Source organism: Peromyscus californicus, unplaced genomic scaffold, assembly GCF_007827085.1.
Source record: "Peromyscus californicus insignis strain IS unplaced genomic scaffold, ASM782708v3 Scaffold_5__1_contigs__length_169319896, whole genome shotgun sequence".
NCBI lineage: Eukaryota > Metazoa > Chordata > Mammalia > Rodentia > Cricetidae > Peromyscus > Peromyscus californicus.
In genome coordinates, this window is record NW_026294573.1 from 68037635 (window position 1) to 68064204 (window position 26570).

The 26570-nt window shown below is 46.9% G+C and overlaps 1 protein-coding gene across 3 annotated transcripts in view; it reads left to right on the top strand.

The window, feature by feature from the left end:
- Ttc39b (tetratricopeptide repeat domain 39B) overlaps positions 1-26570 on the top strand; it is a 112102-nt gene that overhangs the window by 21394 nt on the left and 64138 nt on the right. Inside the window, exon 2 of one of the 3 annotated variants that reach the window (XM_052715114.1) lies at positions 6745-6779. In XM_052715114.1, the coding sequence (XP_052571074.1) occupies positions 6745-6779 (35 nt within the window). Of the gene's footprint in view, positions 1-6744; positions 6780-17460; positions 17772-26570 lie in introns of those variants that run through there. The other 2 variants (XM_052715116.1, XM_052715115.1) reach the window with 2 other exon arrangements.

Genomic DNA, 26570 nt, shown 5'->3' on the forward strand with positions numbered 1-26570 from the left:
TGATTTTAAAATCATAAAAATACTACTAACCAAGTAATATCAATGAAAGTGAAATAATTTGCTCATCTAGGTTAAAATAAATTCAGTATATACAATTGTAAAAGACTTACCTTTTGCAAATAAACTTTATTATATTTTGTACACCGCAGTGTGCATCTTTTAGAATATCTTATGTATTCTTTGACAATTTCATACATTTGCATTACGGATCTTGATCACACCCCCTCCTAAATGTAGTGCACATTTTATGTTCACACATACTTATTCCCCTGTGGAGTCACTATATGTGCTCTGTTATGGCAATTTAGAGGTGTCTCCCCCCTCCCCCCATAGGGTTTCTCTGTGTAGCCCTGGTTGTCCTGGATCTTACTGTGTAGAACAGGCTGGCCTTGAACTGCAGAGATCCGACCACCTCTGCCTCCCCAGTGCTGCGATTAAAGGAGTGTCCCAGTGTGAGTGAGTAAAAGTACTGCCTTTAGATCTCCCTTAAGCTGCAACATCTCCTTATAACTTGCATTTTTAAAAACACATTCATCTGTGGGCAATGGAAGCGAAGGCCACACTAGCCCAATCTTTTCATGAGAGCGACATCTGGTGGTTGGTTTGTGATCTCATCACTTCCCTGGGCTTGTTGAAAATTCCACAGAATCTCTCTGTGAGCTGCTGCTTTGGCTGTGGAGGACCAGGTTGGTGAGTGCTCGCACACTCCGGAAGCCCAGTGCTCCGTGTGAGTGCATCACAGTAGCCAGTCCTCACTGAGGTTTGTCTGCATGTCTGGTGGGCAGATGACTGCACCCAGAGGTGGTTCTGGGCCAGCCTCTGCTTTACTCTTGAGGCTGGATCCTCAGAGGTTGTGTATGTTGGCCAAGGTCACACTGCTCCCTGGGGCGTTGAGGTCCTGTGAGTCTGTGCCCACGAGTTCTGCTTTCCATGCTGGGAAGTCAGCTGTATGAGAAGGGAACGCATGTGAGAGGCTCTGAGGCGAAGACATTTGAGAAGGGGAAAGAGCTGGTGGTTAACATTTGGCAGGATCTCTTCGCTGCAAATCTGCCCTCGTCTGATTAGTCTCCTCCTTTCGGGCAGAGACTCAGAATCTTGGGTATGAAAAACAGTTAAGTATGGTCAGGGCTCCTAGCTCTGTCTTCAGGAGTCAGCTGGCTGATCTCGTTTCTGAGGATGGATAGCCCCTGCGGCTGTATTGGTGGACCCTGTTTTGAGTCAGGCCTGTTCTCTGTATGTATTGTGTCACCAACATCCTTACAGATTCTGGGAGGGGGTTGTGATTCCTGTCATAGCATGAGGAAATGGAAGACTAAAGGGGCTAGGCTTGCTTGAGGTCAAGGGTAGAATCAAGGTCCACACCCAGACAGGTCTGCCTCCCAAGCCTAAGTTGTATTTTCCACCCTCCTGGGCTGGCAGTGTAATTAAGTCACTAATGCATATTTACGTATAGTGATAGTGCCCAGAGACACACTTGCCCCTCAGACGTTAGAGCACATGGCTGACTGAGCATGTGACCCATAGACTTTCCACCGAGCCCTGCACAAACTTGCAGGAGTGCTTTCTGCTGGGTGTGTGTGGGTGTGTGTGTGTGTGTGTGTGTGTGTGTGTGTGTGTGTGTGTGTGTGTGCAGAGTTGGCAGCGAGTCGGGTGGGAGACTCATGCCATCATGTTGTGATTGCATCAGTGGGCACTGACTGCCCTTGACTCTGATCACCCCGATTCTCCTAATCAGTGTCTCCTGCAGGTATTGGGGGTGTTCCCTACCTCCCCGGGTTACAATGCTAACACAAATGCTAACAAATGCTGGAATGGGTGAAAAGGGTTTGCTGTGATGAAGGCAGACAGCTGACTGGAGTGTGCTTGGCGTTTGTCTGACCCTCCCTTCCTGGAATGATGAACCAGGGTGTGGTGTGGGTGCACTTGACACACACCTTCCTCCACGCTCCTTAGGACCACGCCACAGTCGTCAAGTGTGCTCCTGAATTACCTCTGCACATTTCTTCAGCGTTCCTGGCCATTAAGATAAGGCTCTTCTGTACATTGGCAGCGTTCTCCTCCCTGGTTGGTGAAGTGCCAGCTCCGTGCTGATGACGTGGCAGCATGGTTTCCTGTGTGTGCAGAGGGAGAAGCACGTCTGTGGTTTTGACTTTCTCACATCCCTGTGTGTGAATCATGTGTGGGCTGCTTTAGTAGATAACTGAGTCATCTGAATAAAATACAGCCCACCAAATTGAAGCAGCTGCTTAGTAAAAATGGACTCATTTGATTTTTTTATAGTTCTCTCTTTTTTTTTGTTTTTTTGAGACATGGTTTCTCTGTGTAGCTCTGGCTGTCCTGGAACTCACTCTGTAGACCAGGCTGGCCTCGAACTCACAGAGATCCACCTGCCTCTGCCTCCCAAGTGCTGGCATTAAATACATGTGCCACCATGCCTAGCTATATATAGTTCCTATATTTATAGAAAATGGTCATTTCCACCAGAATGATTTAACCTGTAACCCCAGATTTTTACTTTCTCATCTGTGATTTAAAAAAATTATTGTTTTTTGTAAAAATGAAGTTTTGATCATCAAAGGGCTTAAGCCAAATGCTTGTAGTCTCAGCACGTGGGAGGCTGGAGGGTGGGTCTGGTGAGCAGATCCCTTGAACGCCAGTGTTCCAGGTCTGCCCAGACAACGTAGTAAAGGATTGTCTGAAGGAAAAGGAAGGAAGGAAGGAAGAAGGAAGGAAGGAAGGACGAATGGAAGAACGGAAGGAAGAATGGAAGGAAGGATGGAAGAACGGAAGGAAGGAAGGACGAACGGAAGGAGCCAGACACAGTGGCTTTTCATCTCTCTGAGCGTACACAGTACATTTTAGGTCAGCTGGGTGAAACTTGGTCTATAGGTAAGTGCAAGAGCACTTTCCTGAAGAGTGACTAGAGAGCTGTGCCCTAGGAGACTGCTTTAGAAGAGTGTGTGAAATTATATTCAGTCATGAATGTCCGAGGCACACTTGGTCTTCAGGTAGGCGATGTTTCTATTTCATGATCAGAATTTTGTTTGAAAAAACAATGTGGTATTTTGAGATAAGGTCTTGTAGCCCAGTCTCCTGCCTCAGTCTCTTGAGTGCTGGGATTACAAGTCACTGTCACCACATGTGACTTGAGTTTTCCTGAGGCCTATTTCTATTAACTGAAAGCTTTCATTTTTTTCCCCTAAGCGTATAAAAGTCAGATTTAAAAACCTATGGGTTGGAGGCCCAACGGTGCCGCTTTCTTTTTCTTTTCTTCCTTTTAGTCTGCTCTAATTGAGAGTTAAGTTTGTAGCCTTTGAAACTTCTAGAAGGCTGTATTTTGTTCACCACCAGAGCTAGGAGCAATTACAGGTGCGGCTTTGGAGGTGGTCTCTGGAGTATTAGCTTTTATAGCTTTTGATTAAGAGCTGTGTGGTTCAGTTCAGGTTCACAAAGGACTTGCTTTGATTTCTTTATTTTTGAGATAGATTTTTGCTGTGTAGTCCTGGCTGGCCTAGAACTCACTTATTATAATAATATTCTTACATTAGATAATAGAATTTAAAATGACTCAGAAGAAAACCAGAGAACAGTTTCGATGGTGTTTGAGAGGGAAAACAAACAAACAAACAAACAAACAAACAAACAAAAACCAACAACACACCAGGGCAGGCAAGCTGCCGGCCTGGAGAAGGTGGGTAAGGAGCAAGTCAAGTCTGTTGAGTTCCAGGCCAGAGAAGCTGGCAGGCTCGTTAATGGAAGTTGGTACGCAGCTGGATAGTTGTGTTCAGAGAGAGTGGGAATGCCAAGATGGTCATTCAAGCTGGTCGAGGGTTTTGGCTGGTGTCTGGGAAGGAGATGGGAGCTATGCTTTTTAGTTAGAGCTTGGGACAGCAGACAGGCTTAGCAGACTGTGGAGCTCTGTTGGCAGCAGCATCGAGGCCATGCTTCTGGCCTGGAAAGTATATATCCCACTAGGGGACAGTTGTTACTCCCACCTTAAAAATACTTTTTTAAAGACAAGATTTATTTTTATTTATGTGTATATGTGTGTCTGTGTGGGTGCGTGCACACATGGGTTCAAGGTGCTCACAGAGGCCCAAAGAAGATGTTGAATCCCTTAGAGCTGGAGTACAGGTGGCTGTGAGCCCCCTGATGTAGATGCTGAGAACCAGAGTTAGGCCCTAGGCAAGAGTGGCATAAGCTTTTGACAACTCAGCATCTCTGCAGCTCCATGCTCATCATTTTTTTTTAATTTTATTTTTATTTTTTTTCATTTTTCTTTATTAAGAAATTTTCTACTCACTTCACATACCACCCACAGATCCCACCTCCTTTCTCCTCCCACCCCGCAACCTTCTCTCCCAAGCCACTCCACATCCCCACATCCCCCAAATCAAGGTCTCCCATGGGGAGTCAGCAGAGCCCGGCACACTGAGCCTAGGCAGGTCCAAGCCCCTTCCCACTGCACCAAGCATGCTCATCTTTTTAACATCTTTCAGGTGTGATGGACAGATTTCCTGAAGGATCTTTTCTTGTCCACGTGATTGACAGGCTCACATGGCTTAACTCTTAAAGGGAAGAGGAAATAGTATTTCTTCAGGATCTTTGGGTAGTGTAGAATGGCATGTCACCATCCAGGGCTAGAGATACAACTCAGGTCCCATTCTTTTGGCCAAAAATCACAAAACAGAGCTGATTAAAAAGCAAAAAACCAAAGCAAAACAAAAAAATAGCCAAACTTTACCAGGAGGACATGGCCTTCTCTTGGGGGACTTCAACAAGCCCCACTTCCTCCACCCTCCCTCCCTTTCCTATGGTATTGCAGATCTTTTTAAATCATTGAAACAAAACAGCCCTGTGATTCCTGTGTTTAGTGTGTATGAGCAGCACCAGCCCACGGGGGCATATGCCAGGGCACGCTGTCGGAGACCGCCTTTGTGGGCTTTTCTCTCGCCTGCCTTCTGTGGGTTCTGGGGATTGAACTCGTAGGCGGCTTTTGTGGTAAGCTCATTCAGATTCCCACAGCCACCGCTCACCATCTGGCAGTCCCTGGTGTTTCAGACCTTGAGGCAGGGTGGTGCTTCCTCCTCCCTGCACACGGTTCTTTAAATCCTAAGGAGCGCTTTGGTGACATTTTCTCTTTCTTACAATTAGTTATTGGCCAAGTAAACAAGGAAGATGATTACAGATTCTAAGTATTGTGGACGAAATAAAGTCAGATGATGAGAAATTATAAGTTGCTATTCTTGGTAACTTTAATTAGTGCAATCAGAGACCTAACCTTGAGGAAACGACTTTCTGAGCTGAAAGGAGTGATGGGAGTCAGCCTCGGCCGCCGAGCACTGCTCGTTAGAGGAGCTGAAAAGAAAGATGGGGGGCTGAAGCGGAATGCCCAAGAGGCCGGTGGGTGGAGGTGTGCTCTGAGGGAGGCAGGCCGGGCAGGACTCTGAAGGCTGTGGGAAGGAGTCGGGCTCAGTATAGTAAAAGCTCCTAAAGTGTCTAGAGCGGGCGATGGTGTGTGTGTGTGTGTATTAAAAGGGAGGGAAGAGGCGGCGTCTCTTGTGTGAAGATTGAATGGGAGGTCGGTGAGGTGGCTCTTCTAGAGGTGCCGGCGGCTTGAGCCATGGCCGCAGTGCTAGGAGGGGAGAGAGAAGGGTGCTTTGAGACCCAGCTCTGGGAGGGATCCCAAGTAGCTGGCTGAGGCATTCCCTTTTGACTGTTGCACCCACGAGGGGGCTGTGTGAGTTCTGTGTGAGGATGTGTGTGTGAGTGTGGAATGTATTGTGCATGTGAGATATGGGACAGAGGGGAGAGAAAAGGGGGAGGGAGGGAGGGAGACTATTAATAAATGAATATGTGCTGGCTAGTTTTATGTCAACTTGACACAGCTAGAGTCGTCAGAGAGGAGGGCTCCTCAACAGAGAAAATGCCTCTCAATACTGGGCAAGCCTGCAGGGCATTTTCTTAATTAGTGATTGATGGGAGAGGGCCTGGCCCATTGTGGGGGGGTCACTCTTGTACTAATAGTCCTGGGTTTTGTAAGAAAGCAGGCCGAGCAAGCCTTGGGGAGCAAGCCAGTGAGCAGCACTCCTTCAGGGCCTCTGTGTCAGCTCCTGCCTCCAGGTTTCTGCCATGTGTGAGTTTCTATCCTGACTTCCTTTGATGATGAACAGTGATGGAAGTGTAAGCCAAACCAACCCTTTCCTCCCCATGTTGCTTTGGCCGTGGTGTTTCATTACAGCAATAGTAACCCTGACTAGGGCGGAGTATGTTGATGCTTCTGAGCAGGTCACTGGCGAGCAGCAAAGGGCGTGTTGGTGGTGGGAAGCCTCGCTCAGGATCAGAGGATTGCTGGGTAGGTCTGAGATGAAGGCCTGCTGGAAGCTAAGGTGGCTAGTCATGGAGAAAGTCTTGAGGCATGTCCTGTTACTCAGATGTTCTACATCTGGGCTGACTGAGACCGAGGAGTAAAAGCAACTGAGTGCAACAAGCCACACCCTTGAAACAGGTGACGACTGACTGCAGGCTGAGTGTTTTTTATCAGTCTCAATCCCAGTAAAAATAGAGAGCAAGAAATCTCACTCAAATTCACAGAGATTTCTGGGAGTGGAGTTCATCCACTGAGAGTTGTTATTCTGCCCCTGCTCTTCCTTTTCCTCCCCACTCCCCATACATAGACTCCCTTTTTCACATTTGAAATCCTTCATTCTTGAGAAACTCACTGTAGTCTCTATTCCTTTCCAGGACATCTTTGAAGATGCCTTGGAGACCATCTCTATGTAAGTAATAATATAATAAAAAAGTGTTATAATGAGAAATGGATGGTTCTTGTGTATAAAATGTCAATATTTCATTCTCAAGTCTTTGAGAGTAGTGGCCACGGTCTGGAAAAAGTCACTGGTCTATAATGAAAGAGTTAGGATGTGATTACAGGTAAGGATCTACCTAACATTCACAACTATTTTATTTCTTGCATTGTTAAATGAAAGAAAATGCTTTCCAGCAAATGATTTTGTTTATTACTAACATTCTCAACGCTTGTCCATGTTATTTACATGATTAGCTTTGTTATAGATTGTTGCTTTCGGTTAGTAATTAACTACATGTTTAAGCCAGAGTGGTGTCTCTGTCTCTGTCTGTCTGTCTGTCTGTCTGTCTCTCTCTCTCTGTATGTGTGTGTTACGTTTTTTGTTCTTTTTTGAGATAGGGTTTCTCAGTGTATCCTTGGCTGTCCTTGAACTAACTCTGTAGACCAGGCTGGCCTCGAACTAACAGAGATCCACCTGCTTCTGCTGGGATTAAAGGTGTGCACCACCACTGCCTGGCCTGAGTGGTTTTTGCAATAATTTAAAATGACTAAATAGCCGGGCGGTGGTGGCGCACGCCTTTAATCCCAGCACTCGGGAGGCAGAGCCAGGCGGATCTCTGTGAGTTCGAGGCCAGCCTGGACTACCAAGTGAGTACCAGGAAAGGCGCAAAGCTACACAGAGAAACCCTGTCTCAAAAAACTAAAAAAAAAAAAAAAAAAAAAAAAAAAAAAAAAAAAAAAAAAAAAAAATGACTAAATAGTATTAGATCAAGTAGGATGCTGTCGTTAGCTACCTCTCCTATGTCAGACATTTAAGCTATTACTAGTTTAAAAACTTGAAAACTTTTTTTTTATGTGTATGAGTGTTTTGCTCAAGTATATATGTGTGCCCCACATGTGTACAATGCCCATGGAGGCCAGAAAAGGACATGGAATCCTCTGGAACAGGAGTTATGGACAGTTGTGAGTGGCAGTGTAGGTGCTGGGAGTTGAACCTGGGTCTTCTGCAAGAGCAACACGTGCTTTTAACGGCTGAGCCATCTCTCCAGCTCTAAAAAAGATTTAAGTGATGTATGTTTTCATATATATAACGTCACATGTTTGAATTTCTAGTTTGAGTTATTTGGAAACAATTAAAAACTCAGATGTAGGATTGCTGGTTTAAAAGGGGTGAATGGGCATGTTTATTGCTGTGTACATATCTTGAAATGCCTGGCTCTGGTAGTTAGTTTGGGTTGTGTAACATACAGCCTACTGCATGGCTTAAGCAGCAGAAATGTACTGTCTCACTCGGTGTCTGAACCTTGGGCATCTGAGATGAAGGTGCCGGCATGGCTGGGTTCTGGCAAGGCCTTGCTGTCTTCCCACGTGTGCAGATTCATCTTCTTGTCTTCAGGAGACAACACAGTTCTTGGGAGTCACTGATCTCACGGTGAGTGACTCGCTCTTCTGACCTTTAAGCATCTCCCATAGTCTCCGTTTTGAAACTGTCACACTGAAGGTTAGGACTTCACTAGGACACTAGGACACTTCACTAGACACACACTTCAATCCCCAGCATTTTTGAAATAGTTTTTTTCTGATTATGTGGGTACCAATTCTGTGTGAGTGATGTAGGCTTCAGCATTACCACCATAGAGTATGGCCTAGTTAGGGTTACTACTGCTATCATGAGATCCCATGACCGAAGCATCTTACAGAGGAAAGACTTTATTTCAGCTAACAGTTCTAGGTAATAGTCCATCACTGAAGGAAGTGAGGGCAGGAACCTGGAGACAGGCACCGAAGCAGAGGCCATGGAAGGGTGCTGCTCCCGGACTTGCTTCCCATGGCCTGCTCAGCCTGCTTTCTTATAGAACCCAGGACCACCAGTCTAGGGATGGCAGCACCCACAATGGGCCCTTCCTGACCAGTCACTAATTAAGAAAATGCTCTACAGGTTTGCCTATAGCCAGATCTTATGGGGGCATTTTCTCAATTGGGATTCTCTTCTCCCAGATGACTCTAGCCTGTGTCAAGTTGACGTAAAATTAGTCATCATATACTCCTTAAATGATACCCATTTTAGTTCTCAAAACTTCTTTTGGCTCTCATTGTTTAGCATAAGACATTTGCATCACTTCTTTGAACTTGTTTATTTTTGTTGTTGTTTAGAGATAGGGCCTCTCGTGACCCAGGGGGGTCTCTAACCCTTGATCTCCCTGTTTTGGCCTCTAGAGTGTTAGTTAATACAGGCATGTACCACCAGCCTGGCCTACTCATGTGTTCTTATGGACTTTAAATTATATACATCCTAATCTACCATTTGCTATAGTGTACTGAATACTTTCATGTTAGAATTGTAAACTTTTATGGGCCGGGCAGCGGCAGTGGTGGCACACACCTTTAATCCCAGCACTCAGGAGGCAGAGCCAGGTGGATCTCTAATGAGTTCGAGGCCAGCCTGGTCTACAGAGCAAGATCCAGGACAGGCACTAAAACTATACGGAGAAACCCTGTCTCGGAAAACCAAAAAAAAAAAAAAAAAAAAAAAAAAAAAAATTCATTTTGTCCATAGTTTTAATGTTTTTGTTGTTGATTGCTTCGGAGACAAAAAAGAAAACAAACCACTTTAATCATAGGATTGGGAAAGCTCCTTTCCTTTTGAAATGGTCTCAGATTCCAAGAGTTCCTGTGAAGAGCCCCTGCACTGGCTTTTCTTATTACTCCCTTATTAACTAGCACAGTGTATTTGCCATACTAATGGGTCAACAGGGACCCGCTACAATTCAGGTCTGGAGTGTCCCTCCATGCCTTATGTTGTGGGCATTGTCCTTAGCTTGGTGCTCTTGCAAAGGACTGGGAAATTGTAAGAGGTGGGGCACAGTAGCCTTTAGGTCATTGGGGGCATGCTGATGGAGGAGTTTATGGGACCCCAGCCTCCCACTTCCTTTTGCCCCCCTGGCTACCACAAGGTGAATGGCTTTCTTTTGCTCTGCACCTCTACCGAGTTGGACTGCCTTGTCACAGATCCCAGAGTAACAAGGCCAGCCAGCTGTGGGGTAAACCTCCAAAGTGTGAGCTCAAATAAATATCAGGTAGAGAGACTTGGTTGACGAGAAGAAAGACAGAAACACAGGATAGCTTCTGGAGGACCTGGATCAAAATGCACCGGCCCAGAACTTTATTCAAAAGGGCTTTTTATAGCAATGTCAAGGGGCGAGGCAAAAGACCTCCCCCTTGCTAGATACAGCCAAGTGCAGACCCTTCCAAACACCTGGTAACCACACCTGTGGTCAAATCATCCCCTTACGCAACCCTGCTGGGTAAAGCAAGCCCAGATTCTCTGACCCTGAGTAATTTGGGCCTCTACAGACTTTCACACAAATGTACTCACAATAGATAAATGAAAATTAAAGAAATGTTTTGCATTTTCCAAAAATCAGCTCGGGAGCACATAACATGGGTATGGAACACTCATGGGACTGTTGACTTAAGTGCTGTTGGGTGACAGAAGATTCTTGGCCTTGTATAGTAGGGGTGGATAGGCACTTGGGAGCCTCCCCCTTTGGCAGCTTTGATAGGCTCTTCCTCATAACCACAGTGGACAACGGGACAGAAATCTGTTGAGAGGTCGGGTAAGTCAGTGGTTAATCCAAATTTTCTTTCATGGTGGTTAAAAGTAGTCTGGGGGGACATAATCACATTTATATCAGAACAGTTGTGGGTTCTCAGCAGTGACTTCTCATGTCATATCACCCTGCTAAAGCTTGAGTTAATCCTGATATAGGAGTTTGTAGGTGTTTAATGGGATCCCGAGGTTACATAAATGTGGTGATGGATGTGTCGATGTACAAGGACTTCTGAGAACTTGACAGACTTGGAGAAGGTGAAATAGGTAGGGATTTTTAGCTGGGTGGTTAGAAGCTTACAATGGAAATAAAAATACTTTGTGTACATTTTTTTCTTTCTCACCCTGCTCTTTTCAATCATAAACTATAAATTAGTATGATTCTATATGCCATTTTTTCTCATTTGATTTGATCAATTAGTAGTAATGTGTTGTTTTGTCTATTTTAAGGTAAATGTTGACAAATAATTGTTAACAAACATTTAATTATTTTTTTTCGTATTGACTGGGTTCATCAGACACTCCTTCAGTGATGATCATACCAACCTGCAGAGGTGAGCAGTGACTGGAAATAAAGGTGCCAGGATTTCATGGTGCTTTTGGTTAGGTTACCTAGTGGGTCCAAGTGAGGAGCCAGGGCTTTTTAGCAAAAGCCTGTTTCTGTTCATCTTTACATGGCAGAAGAGGCAAAACCAATCAAAGGCACATGATTTTGTAAGAACAGTAAGGCCATTCATGACATGGAGCCTTCCAGAAACCCTGCCTTCTACCCTGTCACCTGGGGATTCCACTTCAACACAGGAATTTTGTAGGTCCATAGATATTCAGACCGAAGCATGCACTGTTGAGAAAATATTCTCGAAGGATAGTATTTGCAGGTATTAAAAAAAATTCCAGCCAGGACATGGGTAAGTGGTCAAAGAGTATACTGCTCTTCCAGGGGACCTGGGTTCAGTTTCCTGCATCTACACAGTCACTGTAACTCCAGTGCCAGCTGCTCTAACACCGCCTTTTGGCTTATGTGGGCACCGGCTACACACCTGGGGCACAGGCATGCATTCAGGCAAACACTGATACACACAAAATAAGTCATTCCTTCCAGCACTGAGCGTTTCAGGTGCAGGATAGCTACTCTTACGGTTTAAAGTTGACTGAAGGGGTCAGTGTATACTTCTCACAAAACGCTGATTTGTGGCTGGCTGGGTTCGTCAGCTCACAGATAATTCAGTAGTGTCCAGTCTGGCAATGGGAACACTACCCGGGGCTGGAGGCACCATTTCTGCTCTTTCTCAACCATTGGCTGACTTGACTTCTATTGAAGTTTATGTAAATGACCCGTCAGTTCTTGTGATGAGCTCACTGCCTTTTCATTTGCGCTGTTGTCTTCTAGCTGCCTTTTCCCCCTCTGATAAAATAGCCACTTAAAAATGAGTAATAAAACATTGAAAAGCAGGTGCTTGAGAATTCCATCCTTTGAAGTGTGTCACCATTGCTGTTTGGAAAGTTAATCAGTGTCTCTGACTCCTCCTCTCTCCCACCTTCTTCTCTCATTGTGCTCATAGAACAGCGTGTGTAGAACTCCCCAAAGGCTTAGAGACACTCGGCTGAGCATCATTCTGCTGGGTGGAGTTTAGTATTATGTATCTTACACATTTAATAAAGCTGAAGATTTAATAGCCACTAATGAATTAGAAGGGCTCATAGTTGCTGAGAACTGAGGAAGTATTAGGGGACTTATATAACTTTCATTACTGTGCAATTTCCATGCTATTTATTTTTGTTGTTCAGGATGGAAATGTTTAAGACAGCAGGGGTTGTCTCCTTCCCTGTAGTCAGAACTTTCTGACTGTTGGCCTGCAGTGCTGAATAAGGCCCTTCCGGGTTGTGTCCCTCGGGCAGTTCAGTTAGACGTTGTTACTTTCTGTCTGCTCTGGCAGCCTAACTTTTGCTTTTGCACACTTAAAAGTGTGTACCTATGAAGTTCTGCATGGCAGCACTTTAATGAATTAAGGGACTGTTTGGGCCAGGGGGCTGGAACAATTGCTCAGCAGTTAAGAGCACTGGCTGCTCCTCTAGAGGACCTGGGTTCAGTTCTCAGCACCCACATGGCAGCTCACAGTTGTCTGTAACTCCAGTTCTAGGGGATATGCATATGCATGCAGGCAAAACACACATATACATAAAATAAACAAGCGTGGCTGAACTTTTTCCTGTGTCCCGCCTGGCCCCATGGTCAGGACAAATCTCTCTCACCCAACAGTCCCGCAGCCGCTCGGACCCAAATAAACATACATAGGCTAATATTATTTTTAAACTATGGCCATGGCAGACTTCTTGTTATCTAGTTCTTATATCTTAAATTAATCCATTTCTATAAATCTATACTTTGTCACATGGCTCGTGACTTACTGGTACCTCTACGTCTTGCTTCTTCTGGCAGTGGCTGGCAGCATCTCCCCTGCTCTGTCTTTCTCCTTCTTCTCTCTCTAGTTGGAATGTCCCGCCTAACCTTATTCTGCCTCACCATTGGCCAAACAGCTTTATTTATCAACCAATCAGAGCAACATATTTTCACAGCATACAGAATGACATCACCCATCAAATAACTATAGCCAGATGGTGGTATTGCACATCTTTAATCCCAGCACTTGGGAGGCAGAGGCAGGTGGATCTCTAGGAGTTCAAGGCCAGCCTGATCTACATAGTGAGTTCCAGAACAGCCAGGGCTGTTACAGAGAGAAACCTTGTCTTTTTTTTTAAAGATTTATTTATTTTTATGTGCATTGATGTTTTTGTCTGCATGTATGTCTATGCGAGGGTGCCAGCCAGATCCCCTGGAACTGGAGTTACAGACAGTTGTGAGCTGCCATTGCCATGTGAGTGCTGGAATTTGGTTTTTCAAGACAGGGTTTCTCTTTGTATTCCTAATTGTTCTGGAACTTGCTCTGTAGACCAGGCTAGCCTCGAACTCTGAGATCCACCTGCCTCTGCCTCCAGAATGCTGAGATTAAAGGCGTGTGCCACCACCACCTGGCTTGTAAAACATATCTTTAACCTACGAAATAATTGATTTGAAAGTATTTTGTTAACTTAGGTATAAAAAAAGCTTCACAGATAAGTACCAATCAACATGCAATATATATTAAGAAAGCATTGCTGTTTTTATACAACGATTATACCACCCAAGATGTGAGACATTTTGCTTATTTTCTTGAAGCCCCATAATGGCTCTAAAATTAAAAAAAAAAGTTTTCATAAAAAAATAATTCTCCTAAATTTATCAAATAAGAGAAAAAATGTAATTTTACATATTTTTCCATTTCTGAGATCTACCTGCTTTGCATGGTGGTGGTACTTCTGCCTCCTCCCCTTCCTCTCCCTGCTCCTCCTCCTCCTCTTCCTCCTGCTCCTCCTCCTGCTCCTCCTCCTGCTCCTCCTCCTGCTCCTCCTCCTGCTCCTCCTCCTGCTCCTCCTCCTGCTCCTCCTCCTGTTCCTCCTGTTCTTCCTCCTCCTGCTCCTCCTCCTGCTCCTCCTCCTGTTCCTCCTGTTCCTCCTCCTCCTGCTCCTCCTCCTGCTCCTCTTCCTGCTCCTCCTCCTGTTCCTCCTCCTCCTGCTCCTCCTCCTGTTCCTCCTGCTCCTCCTCCTGCTCCTCCTCCTCCTCCTCCTGCTCCTCCTCCTGCTCCTCCTCCTGCTCCTCCTCCTCTTCCTCCTGCTCCTCCTCCTGCTCCTCCTCCTGCTCCTGCTCCTCTTCCTCCTGCTCCTCCTCCTGCTCCTCCTCCTGCTCCTCCTCCTCTTCCTCCTCCTCCTCCCCTTCCTCCTCCTTCTCTCCTTCCTGCTGCTGCTGCTCCCCTTCCTCCTCCTCCTCCTCCTCCTCCTCCTCCTCCTCCTCCTCCTCCTCCTCCACCTTTTCTTCTATTACTAGTTTTATGAAATTACAGGACATTAGGCTTAACAGACATCTCTTGAGCACATCCTCTACATCATAGGGCATTAAGCTAGTTTGGGGACAGACTTGACTGGTTGTGTATGAATGAAAGTTCTAGAAAGTCTTTAGTCTCCCTTAGGTGCCTTTTGCTATGACGACATACATACCAAGGCAACTGATGGAAGAGTTTATTTTGGTTTACGCTTCCTACGGGAAGTCCGTAATGGTGTAAAAGGCAAGACAACTGGAGCAGGACGCTGGCTGGTACATCTTCAAACACATGCAGACACGAGAGAAAACTGCCAGTGGGGGGAGCCTGCAGACTCTGAGCCCACCCCAGCCACCTACTGCCTTCAGCAAGGCTCCTGATCTCCCCAAACAGCGCCACCAACTGGGGACCAGCTCTTTAGATACCTGAGCCTGTGGGGGATGTTCTCCTTCACAGCACCACATCCTTTGACATCCTCCTCCAACCAAGTCTCAGTGTCAGCACTGGGGGGGGGGGAGGGGTGCAGACACACATGTGGGATGGGTAGCTTGTAACACTAAACCTTAGAGCAAACAGAGGCAAACACTTCTGTATTCAGTGGGGAGAGAAGTGTGTTTTAAGCAGGGCACCAGTGGGAAAAAGAATGACACTTGTGACCCTTATGAGGAAAGAGAAGACCGTTTAAAAGAAGGTTGAAGTCTGAAAGGCTGGGGTTCTGTCTCAGTGGTAGAGAGCTTACCAGGCATGCATGTGCAGGGCTCTAGGGTTGATTTCTAGTCTGTCTGTCTGTCTGTCTCTGTCTCTCTGTGTCTGTCTGTCTGTCTGTCTGTCTGTCTCTCTCTCTCTCTCTCTCTCTCTCTCTCTCTCTCTCTCACACACACACACACACACACACACACAGCCATGAAAACTTCATTTAAGGTGTCACCTCTTCCAACATTCTTAGGGAGTCTTTAGCCTTCCTCAGCTTTTGAGCAGGTCAGTTGAGTTGGGGATGCTTAGGAACCTGTAGTCTCTGGCTGCTTAAAAGATCCCTGGCATTATGTACATAGCCTACCTCTTGTCCTTTCTTTTTTTTTTCTTTTTTTTTTTTTTGGTTTTTTCGAGACAGGGTTTCTCTGTGTAGCTTTGCGCCTTTCCTGGGACTCACTTGGTAGCCCAGGCTGGCCTCGAACTCACAGAGATCCGCCTGGCTCTGCCTCCCGAGTGCTGGGATTAAAGGCGTGCGCCACCACCGCCCGGCTCTTGTCCTTTCTTAATTAATACATTCTAATTGATTAAATGTATAAGAATCTATACACATTTTATCGATTATTCTCATATACATTACAGTCACAAAATATAGTTGAAATCTGCATTTAAGTTTTTGTGTAGGAAAAAGATTAGCTGAGAGATATTAATTATGATGAAAAGTGAAGTTGTGAATTACTGTACTTGGAATTTGCAGTTGGATTGCTATATCCCCCAATGCAAACCTTCACAAGAGCAGGTCTTGTGTGCTCTTGGGTGTTTGCAGTTCTTTTTGGTAGTGCAGTATTGGTCACATCTGGTGATATCTAGCTTCTCTGTTGCATGGGACTCCAGGAGAGCAGCAATTGTGTCTGCTCTGCTCACCACACCATATAGCACATAGTAAGCACACAAATATATTAACTGCCATTATGTGCACTGACACTTGTGAGCACTATTAGAAATCTGGGTGGTTGGGCCAGCAAGATGGCTCAGTGGATAAAGGTGCTTGCTGCCAAGCACAACAACCTTGAGTTCAATCCCAGACCCACATTGTGTAAGGAGAGAACTAACTCTTGCAGGTTGGTCTCTGACCCCCACATGTCCTCTGTGGCACTTATATTCTTCATCTCCAACAAATAACAAATAAATGTTTTTTTTTGTTTTTGTTTTTTGTTTTTAAAAAGAAATGTAGGTGGTTAACCATAGGTCACATATATGGGCAAATAATCATACTTTTTATGAAGAGAATTGTGTATCGAGGGAGAAAGGAACTGATAAGATACAGAAAGCTGATTCTGAGCACCAGTCATGGAAGGCTGGAGATTCCCCAAGCTCCCCAATAAAGTTGTATGAGCAAAGAACAGTTGCTGGAGGAAGAGGAGAGCATCTTCGGAAGAGATGCCTACAGGATGGGCAGGAAGTGCTAGATACTGTCTCTCCTGAGTTTTCACCCACACTGGGGAGAGCTATGAGGGAGCACTGCCCTGGAGTCTTCTCCTGTAAGTGACCCCAGGGAACTCATTTCAAGCAAGACTTGGTTGGAATTATTTTTTTGTTCTGTCCTTTTATTTATCTGGGATGAGTAGACATTTATTCACATCATCCCAGGAAAAGTCATGCAACACGAAGATAATACATAGCTTGGAAAGCAATATTATTAAAGAAAAAAACATACATAATTGTTAAGTCCCATCCATATGACATAGGAAGGAGAAAAATATTCTAAGTAAATGGTTAAAAAAATATTGGCATTGATTTTCTCTGGGTTATGGGATTGTGTGTGGTTTTATTTTTCTTCATTTCCTAGTTACTTTCAATCTGGAGATACCAGCTTCTTTTACTTCGTAATAACCCCCCCCCCCACAGTGTCTCATATAGTCTAGTGTCTTATAGCCGTCTCAACAATCAAAACACAAAAATAAAACTGCAACCAAAAAACACAACTCCAAACCCAAACCCACTTGAAATACTATTTATCAAATGGCAGTTGGAAATTAGCCTTTCCAACAACCTCGATATGACTATTATATGGTACGGATTTGTCACTGAAGTAACCTGCCAGACTGAAAACTCTAGAGAAACTGATTTTCCCTTCTTCAGTGTTCCTTAAAAGTGGGTTTTAAGAGAGTCCATGGATATGAAATGAAAGTCATATCCGGGAATAACAGCCTGTCCTTACTTTTTTCTTAAAATAAGAAAGTAATCCATGCTATCCCTCGAGAGATAGAGAAATGCCTAGGTTAGGTGAGAAATCATCGGAAGGTCCTGTGGTTTGTATAAACTGGTCCGTCTGTACCTATCTTGCCTGCTTCACTAGGATATAATTAAACAGTGATGGATTAGGACTACGCTGCGGCAGAGATTGGGGAAAAAATCTCCCAGCATCCCTTCCTGCGGAAGCAGCCGCCACAGCCACAGCCATGAGTATAGCTGCCACTGTAACTGACAGGTCTTAAATTCAGCCCTGCAGGGCTCCGGGGCTGTCAGATGCCTCCTTACTTCTCTGCCGGGCTCTGGCAATTGAACGTCTCTTTGGAGACCAGGGAACGAGCCACAAGTTGAAGGTTTCTGTTGGTTTTTATATTGAGGAATGGCTCTTTCTTTAGTTGGCTTTTAAAAAGATCTGGTAGAAGAGAGGGAAAGACGGACGGCTTCATAGTGGAACCCTGTTCTTTCCTCTGAAGTTACAGCTGCTGTGAGCCCGTGAGTATGTTGTGTTTGTTCAGCAGTTCCAGGGGGATGTCTTTAAGTCTGGGAGCATTTATTTAAGGAAAGCTTTGGGGGAAAAAATTAAAGCGTTCAGTTTCACAAGAGACCTGCAGGTTTCATTGATGACATTGTCCTCTTAGCAGCTTCCTGTCAGCCTTGGCAGGGCTTCCCACGCCCCCTCCCTTTTTTGAATCTTCCCGAGGGTGAGTGCTGGAAATGCAGAAAGCAGCATGTCTCTGTCTATGCGCCTGCCTGCCTGCCGCAGAGGCTGTGGTCTTCCTTAATGCCCTGGCTGGCTGACTGATTACTGCAAGGTGTGCCCTGGGGCTCCCCAAGACTTCCACAGCGGAACAATGGCAGCAGGAGGAGGCTCACTGTGTTTTGTCTTAGGTTCTCTGCTGCCTTCTTCCTAGCATTTTGTTTTGTCTTGTTATGGTAATTCAGACCTTAAAGATGAGTAAAGTGATATTCCTTCAGAAATAGCCTGTGTCGCTTACCCTAGACCTTGACCTCCCACTGGTGGTGTTGGCTTCAGCCAGTCTCTGTAGCAGATCATAGTGAATGTGATCTCTGCTTCATGACCTTTTCAAGTTGTGCATTGGAATCTCTCGTGTGTGTACACACACACACACACACACACACACACACACACACACACACACACACACAGATCCTGAACTCAGAACATCTGTCCTGAGTCATTGTGCCCCGCTTTTCCCCTCTGGAATTCACCAGAGGCTACAGCGTTTCTTTTCTGGGTTGATAAATGCACCCTGAGTGTTCGGTTAGTATTGAAGTTGGTTTTGGATTCCTCCTGTGACCCCCACATGTTCTTGTTGGTCTTTGTGAACTGATTCATATCGGTTGGCCATCGATCTCCTCCCTCTATCTTAAAACCACATTAAAGTGACTTTTAGAAGTGATCTATTCAGAGGCTGGTAGTCAAAATACTTTTAAACACCAACTGGCTTTTGTACATGTAATATGCTTAACTTAGCCTGACATAATATATGAGCTTTTTGGGTGCCAGATTTGGTTGATTTCCTGCAGAGTAAAAATAAATGAAGGATTTTTTAAAAAAGAAAAAATCCCTGCCACCTAGAGATCAAACATCTGCTGTTTTTATTTTTAAACATTTTGTCATACCTAAGTGCAGCAACTTGAATTTAATTAGGAAGGGTTGCTAAATTTAGGACACTCTGCCTTTAAGTTTGCAAAGAACATTCATTCATTCATTCATTCATTCATTCATTCATTCTTTTCACAAATGTTCACATTTGTTGCAAAGCTTTTTCCAAGCTCTGGGGATATGATGCTGAAGAAAATATTGTATTTGGACTCCTGGAGCAGATATTTTTAGTAGGTAAAGGAGGCCGTTAAAACCTAATTACCAAGTTATTTCATTAGAGCTGTGGTGAGCTTTTCAGCTGTATAGCTACAGGCTACTTTGTGAGCAGCCTTTCTGGGACACATGAATGCTTGTAACTAGTGCTGCCCTGGATCTTCAGTCACAGAACCTTGGAGTTCTTAGCTGGAGAGAGATGTTAGAAATATGTCCATTAGTTCAGAAGCACACAATAAACACTGTAAGTATAGAGTTTAGGTTAGAACTGGTTTCTGTTTTGGTTGGTCCATTGGGGAAGGGAGGGAAATTGGTTATTATGTATACTCTGTGCCATCATTTCTGTCTTAGGGGAGAAGATGGAACTGGACTCTTCTTCAAAGGTTTTCTGTGCGGGCTCAATGCTTTTGGTCAGTCTCCTCCCCCTCATCCTCCTCCTCCCCCCTTCTTCCTCCTCCTCCCCCTCCTCCCCCTCTTCCTCCTCCTCCTCTTCCCCCTCTTCCTCCTCCTCCTCCTCTTCCCCCTCTTCCTCCTCCTCCTCCTCCCCCTCCTCCTCCCCCTCCTCCTCCCCCTCCTCCTCCTCTTCCCCCTCTTCCTCCTCCTCCTCTTCCTCCTCCTCCTCCTCCTCTTCCCCCTCTTCCTCCCCCTCCTCCTCCCCCCTCCTCCTCCTCCTCTTCCCCCTCTTCCTCTTCCTCCCCCTCTTCCTCCTCCTCCTCTTCCCCCTCTTCCTCCTCCTCCTCCCCCTCCTCCTCCCCCTCCTCCTCCTCTTCCCCCTCTTCCTCCTCCTCTTCTTCCTCCTCCTCCTCCTCTTCCCCCTCTTCCTCTTCCTCCCCCTCTTCCTCCTCCTCCTCCTCTTCCCCCTCTTCCTCCCCCTCCTCCTCCCCCTCCTCCTCCCCCTCCTCCTCCTCCTCTTCCCCCTCTTCCTCCTCCTCCTCTTCCTCCTCCTCCTCCTCTTCCCCCTCTTCCTCTTCCTCCCCCTCTTCCTCCTCCTCCTCCTCTTCCCCCTCTTCCTCCTCCTCCTCCTCCTCCTCCCCCTCCTCCTCCTCCTCTTCCCCCTCTTCCTCCTCCTCCTCCTCCTCCCCCTCCTCCTCCTCCTCCCCCTCCCCCTCTTCCTCCTCCTCCTCCTCCTCCCCCTCCCCCTCTTCCTCCTCCTCCTCCTCTTCCTCCCCCTCCCCCTCTTCCTCCTCCTCCTCTTCCCCCCTCCTCCTCTTCCTCCCCCTCCCCCTCTTCCTCCTCCTCCTCCCCCTCTTCCTCCTCCTCCTCCTCTTCCCCCTCTTCCTCTTCCTCCCCCTCTTCCTCCTCCTCCTCCTCTTCCCCCTCTTCCTCTTCCTCCCCCTCTTCCTCCTCCTCCTCCTCTTCCTCCTCCTCCCCCTCTTCCTCCTCCTCCTCTTCCTCTTCCTCCCCCTTCCCTTCTTCCTCCTCCTCCCCCTCTTCCTCCTCCTCCTCCTCCTCCCCCTCCTCCTCCTCTTCTTCCCCCTCTTCCTCCCCCTCTTCCTCTTCCTCCTCCTCCCCCTCTTCCTCCTCTTCCTCCTCCTCCCCCTCCCCCTCTTCCTCCTCCTCCCCCTCTTCCTCCTCTTCCCCCTCCTCCCCCTCCTCCTCTTCCTCCCCCTCTTCCCCCTCTTCCTCCTCCTCCCCCTCCTCCTCTTCCTCCTCCTCTTCCCCCTCTTCCTCCTCCTCTTCCCCCCTCCTCCTCCTCTTCCTCCTCCTCCTCTTCCCCCTCCTCCTCCTCTTCCCCCTCTTCCTCCTCCTCTTCCCCCTCCTCCTCCTCTTCCTCCTCCTCCTCTTCCCCCTCCTCCTCCTCTTCCTCCTCCTCCTCTTCCCCCTCCTCCTCCTCTTCCCCCTCTTCCTCCTCCTCTTCCCCCTCCTCCTCCTCTTCCTCCTCCTCCTCTTCCCCCTCCTCCTCCTCTTCCTCCTCCTCCTCTTCCCCCTCTTCCTCTTCCTCCCCCTCCCCCTCCTCCTCCTCCTCCCCCCCCTCCTCCTCTTCCTCCTCCTCTTCTCTCTTTAAACTTACAGCGACTGCCCTGTCATCGGATTCACAAATGAGGAAAACGAGGCACACAGAGGTCAACCCCACTGCATGGGGTCATTCAGAGTGCTGGTTGTAATGGCCCCACTTGTAAGATGGCAGGCCTGTGTTCCTTGGTGTGATTGCATTGTGTCTCTTAGCTGGAGGCCGACTGGGGGAGCTTCCCCCACTCTCTTCTGGTGGAAATTTCAGTGTATTTCTGGATATCACACATCGTGAAAAAGAAAAAGTGGTCCTTCCCTTTGGCCCCAAGCCCTGATCTTCTATCATTTGCGGTTGTTTTCCTTTTCTGACGTATGCTTGCATCCTCGGCTCCCTTTAGAGCGGGGAGGGCTGTGTGTGGACGGACTGAGCTCCAGTGGCGGATGAACATGGATGAGGTTCATCCAAGAGAAGGGGTGTGGGTGGGGAGAAGCCAGCTTGTCTTGCACTTTATGTTCAGATGCTGTCATCAAGGCCAGACAGCTGTCTGTCAGCCTCAGCAGCGTTCTCACGGAGTCTCACAGCATCGGTCAGTTTCTGCAGTGCAGTAATGAGCAGAGTGACTTCTCATCAGAGACGTTCAGCAAGTCTCCCTTGACCTGCTGCAGTTTCTAGAGGGTCACACTGCTTCTGTGGGAACTGTGACGAAGAACTTGTGAGCCTGTGGGCTCTGTTAACACGGTACTCCCCTCACCAGACCCCTTGGTGCTTCCAGCTCCATCTCACACCTTAAAGCCTGCAGCTTTGGCTGAGTTGGGGCCATCTTCCTGCAGGTGGACAGTTCGTAGGTTACACGTAAAAACATAAAAAAGCATGGCTCTTCTAAAGCTTGTTTGAATCTTGAGTGCTGTGTCCACTTGGAATTGCCTATCCCGTGAATATCTGTACACATGTGCACCACACATGTGACTGTCCTCTGCACTGAAGACGTAAACACATCAGGTAGGACAGGCCTGTGCGTGTTAGCGAACCCTCTGCAGACTAACACCCAGGCATTAACCAAAATGGTGGTGGCCTTGGTGAGAGTGAAAAGCCGCGGTGCTGTTTGTTCTAAGGAAGACTTAGTGCTCAGCATGTGGATTCGAAGTGAATTTCACGCGTGGTTTCCTCTTCTTTTGATGGTTCACTAGTCCACAGGTGTGGGCAGTCTGTAGTGACCATTCAGGTGGGATGAATGGATTTCTTTAGTGATTATTTTAGATTAGTGGGTTATAGAATACTTTATTTGAGATCATTACAGGTGACTGCAGTTTAGAAAGAGAAGAGCATGGGGCTAAGACTTGAATTTCTTCTGTGGTTGGGCCTGTGGTCATTATCTTCTTAGAGAATAAGGCAGAATTTGAGCCTTTCAGTTATCCACAAACCAGGACGTAACGTAAGACATTGACTTGCTGTTCACCTCCTTAATAGCTTAGGGTTTCTCTTTTCTTTCTTTTCTTTTCTCTTTTCTTTCCTTTTCTCCCTCCCTCCCTCCCTCCCTCCCTCCCTCCCTCCCTCCCTCCCTCCCTCCCTCCCTCAATACCATCCCATTATGGCAGCCATTCCATCTGATAGCTTTATACTGTAGCCTGATTAAACATAGCATATCAGCTAGGAGAGCGTGGAAGTGTGGGAGAAGAGTCAGTGCTGATGCTTAGTTTCTCAAGTATTTAGACGCTTCTCCTTCCATGCTAATACGCCCACCAGCATCTGCGCACCAATACATCCCCATGTATTCATACTTCATACACTGCTCCAGTCAGTGAGCAGAGACACCAGCTAGTCCGAGAAAATGGCTTTTGGGCTGAGGTTACTTTTTCTCTCCCTCGTGGATTATGAAGTGAAGGAAATGAAAACTTGTCTTTGCAACAATTGTTGTTTAAAGACATTTTGCTATTCTTTGTTTCAACTTTTATTTTTTTTTATTTTTATTTTTATTTTTATTTTTGGTTTTTCGAGACAGGGTTTCTCTGTGTAGCTTTGCGCCTTTCCTGGGACTCACTTGGTAGCCCAGGCTGGCCTCGAACTCACAGAGATCCACCTGCCTCTGCCTCCCGAGTGCTGGGATTAAAGGCGTGCGCCACCACCACCTGGCTGATTTTTTTTTTAAGTGAACAACTTTTTCCCAGTCATCATCACCCTGAAAACTTGCATTTGCTGTGCACCCTGCAGATATCTGCTTCTGTGCTGGGAGCGGCGTGGTAACTGGCCTAACGCTGCATTTAGCTGCCTCTGCCCCGGGATTGCTGGAAACATTAGGCAGAACTGCTGAGTAGCAGGAATGCCGTGGTCTGTGTAATGGGGAGCTCTTGGCTCTCCTCACCTTAAGTGGCATAATAACATCACCTCTGCTTACATTTATTTATGTGCTGTCTCAGTTTAAAAGGCGTTTTTACAACCGGAGTGCATCCCATTGTGGGAGCGTCCCTGTGAGGTAGACTGAGCCCGGAATGGTTCTTTCCTGCTCTTGCTGAGGCCCACCATCCAAACCGTGGACACACCTGGCGTCGCAATCCAGTTCTGCCTCGTGTCTCAGCACACTGCCTCCTCAGTCTCTGTGGTGTTCTGGTGAGAAAGGACAAGGCTGAAATAAAGGAAATTTACTGCTAGAAGTGAGCCCTCCAATAGAGAAGAGACCTCCCCCCCCCCCCCCCCCCATTTTCCTTTCAGTTAAGAGACTGGGCTGTCGGACCCAGAAGATCTACCAGGAGCTGCACACACCTCTGCCAGTCTGCCCCCCTTCTGTTGCTTGATTCAAATGACACAGGCAATTTGGTTTGCTCTGCGCGAGGAGAGGTTGGAAAGGTCTAGTTCCTGTTCCTGGGAGTTTGCTGTGTCTTTGGGCAAGGAAAACAGCACTCCTTGGGGACAGTTTGAACAGATAGTAGCCTCCCTTCTGTCCCCGTAGTAAGTCAAGTCTAAACTGCTGTACTCTCTGTGGAAATGAACTTTTATTCTTTCCAAACGGTCTCGCATTGCAGTAGAGCCCCCATTCCCACCAGGAACTGAAAATAAACCAACAGGAAGCTGCCAGCTAAGCTGACTTTCCGACTTCCAGTCTTCTCTTTTGGAAAGATTGTGGAGTAGATGGTGGTGGTGAGGCAGGGGTCACTACCGAGGGAAGTGCGAACTGAAACCCTCCATCTGTATCCACCTCCTTTCTGTCCTTCGAGGGGGGGCCCGGGGGGGGGGGCGCGGGGGCGGGGGCGGGAGCTGGTAGAGCAGAGTGGTGGGGAGGGCTCCTGGGTAGGAACTGCTGGCCCGGCCTTGGCGCTGGCTTCTGGCCCTGCTGTCTGAGTGTGGCTGGAGGGCTTGTGGAGGGGTTGTGGAGGCATGGGGGTGGTGGCTGTGAGTGCTTGTAGGTACCTGTGGGCCTTGTGAGTGGACATGACCCAGGCCTGGGCCATAGTGTTCTCTCTTGGTATTGGTTGGCCCACAGAACTCCAGATCCTGAAGCGTCTCCCACTTTGTCTCTAAACTAGCCTGAAAACGTCTTGTTCTGTCGTTATTCCAGGCACAGAGAAAACGTGCAGTACTCGAATAAAGAGCTGATGAGTGTGCTTAATCTAGTTTCAATGTTTTATTTGTTTTATTATTCCCTCTATGAAGTGGTGTGGTGGCACACACCTGGCATCCCAGCCTTTGGGAGACTTGAGGCAGGAGGATTGCAAACTTGAAGCCAGCCTGGGCTATATGAGACTTTCTCAAAAACAAACCAACCAAAGCGGTGGTGGTGTTATACATTCGTTTTTAGTCATTTCACACTAGGCTACTCTAGAAGGGTGCATGGGAATCTTCTGAGTAAACAAAGGTGTTTTTGTTTTTTTGTTTTTTTTTTTTGAGACAGGGGTTTCTCTGTGTGGCCTTGGCTGTCCTGGAACTCGATCTGTAGACCAGGCTGGCCTCGAACTCACAGAGCTCCACCTGCCTCTGCCTCTCGAGTGCTGGACTAAAAGGTGTGCGCCACCACCCCCTGGCTTGAACAAAGCTGCTTTGGTGCTTCTGTTTTCTCAGCTTTCTGCCTGTGCTTCTTGCTCTAAGTTAAAGGCTTTATGTCCTTGAGAACCGGCCTTGAGTGCCTTCTCTCCCTGGCTGTGGTTGCTCCCAGCCCAGTGAGTGTGTCTAGGTTGGTGGGTAGACCAGGGAGGGCCGGTCTGCTCTGGGACCCTGCAGTTACTCCCTGGGCTTGCTGTCCCAGGAAGAGACAGTTTAGGGCTCTCACTTTGCTCATCCTAGATGCCCGTCCCTGTTAACACGACTTAAGTGGTGCCCGTTAGCACTCTCCCGTGTTCATCAGTTCGCTTTTCAGTAACTCAGCGTTTCACTGCCATGTTGCTAAGTCGCATCTCTCTTAAAGATTCTTATTTATTACTGTCATTTACGTGTGTGATGTGTGTGAGTGCAGTTGCACACGTGCCACAGTGTGTGTGGGGGGGAGGGTGGGGGGGGGTCAGAGAACAACTTTTGGGAGTTATGTGGGTCCCAGGGAACAAATTCAGGTTGCCAGGCTTGTGTGGTGAGCACTGTTACCTGCTGAGCCGAGTCTGTGGGCACCAAGTCATAGCCTCTTTATACAGCACTTACCACTTGGTGTTCGTTTTGTTTGTGTGTTTTCAGACGGTATCTCTCTATAGAGCCTGGGGTAGCCTCAGAATTCAACCCTGGCATTTACACAGTCTTAATGCCCTCAGGCTTTAGGATCTCCAAACAGGAAACTAATGTTGATAGTGTACTACTTACTGTCTATCAGGGCCAGGTCCTTCAGTAAAGAGTACATCTCCATTCTGCCAGGCCCCTGGGAAGGTCTGGGATTCCCACTGCCCGGGAGGCTGAGGCAGAAAGAAGACAGAATTCAAGGCCTGTCTGGACAATTTAGTGAAGCCTGGCTTGGAATAAAAGTGAGAAGGCGGCTGGGGACTCAGTGACAGAGTGCTTGCTTAGAGGGCCAGTCCCCGGTACCACAAGTAAAATGGAAATCAACCATAGCTCATTCAGTAATGGCGGATAACAGTGAAAAAACAGGTTGAGCCAGACTGTGGTGCACACCTTTAATCCCGGCACAGAGGCAGAGGCAGGTGGATCTCTGTGAGTTCAAGGCCAGCCTGGTCTACAGATCGAGTTCCAGGACAGACAGGGCTACACAGAGAAACTCTATCTTGAAAAACCAAAAAGAAAAAAAAAATTAGTTTTGAGGCATGTTATAGTGGAGGAAATAAAATTCAAATTAGAAAAAACCACAGAGGTTAAGAACTTTGCCAGTTAAGTGGAAAATTGAAAGATTTCTGAATGGTCTAAAATGGTGTGGGAAAAACATTGGGTAGAGAAACATTCTGACTTCTTCACCTGAAAGAGGCTAAAAGCAGTCCATTATGCTGTTCTTGTCTATTTTTAGCTTCATTTTGAGCTGGGTGTGATATGCATGGGATGTTCAGAGTTTACTTCCTTAAATTAATACTTGAATGTTTCTT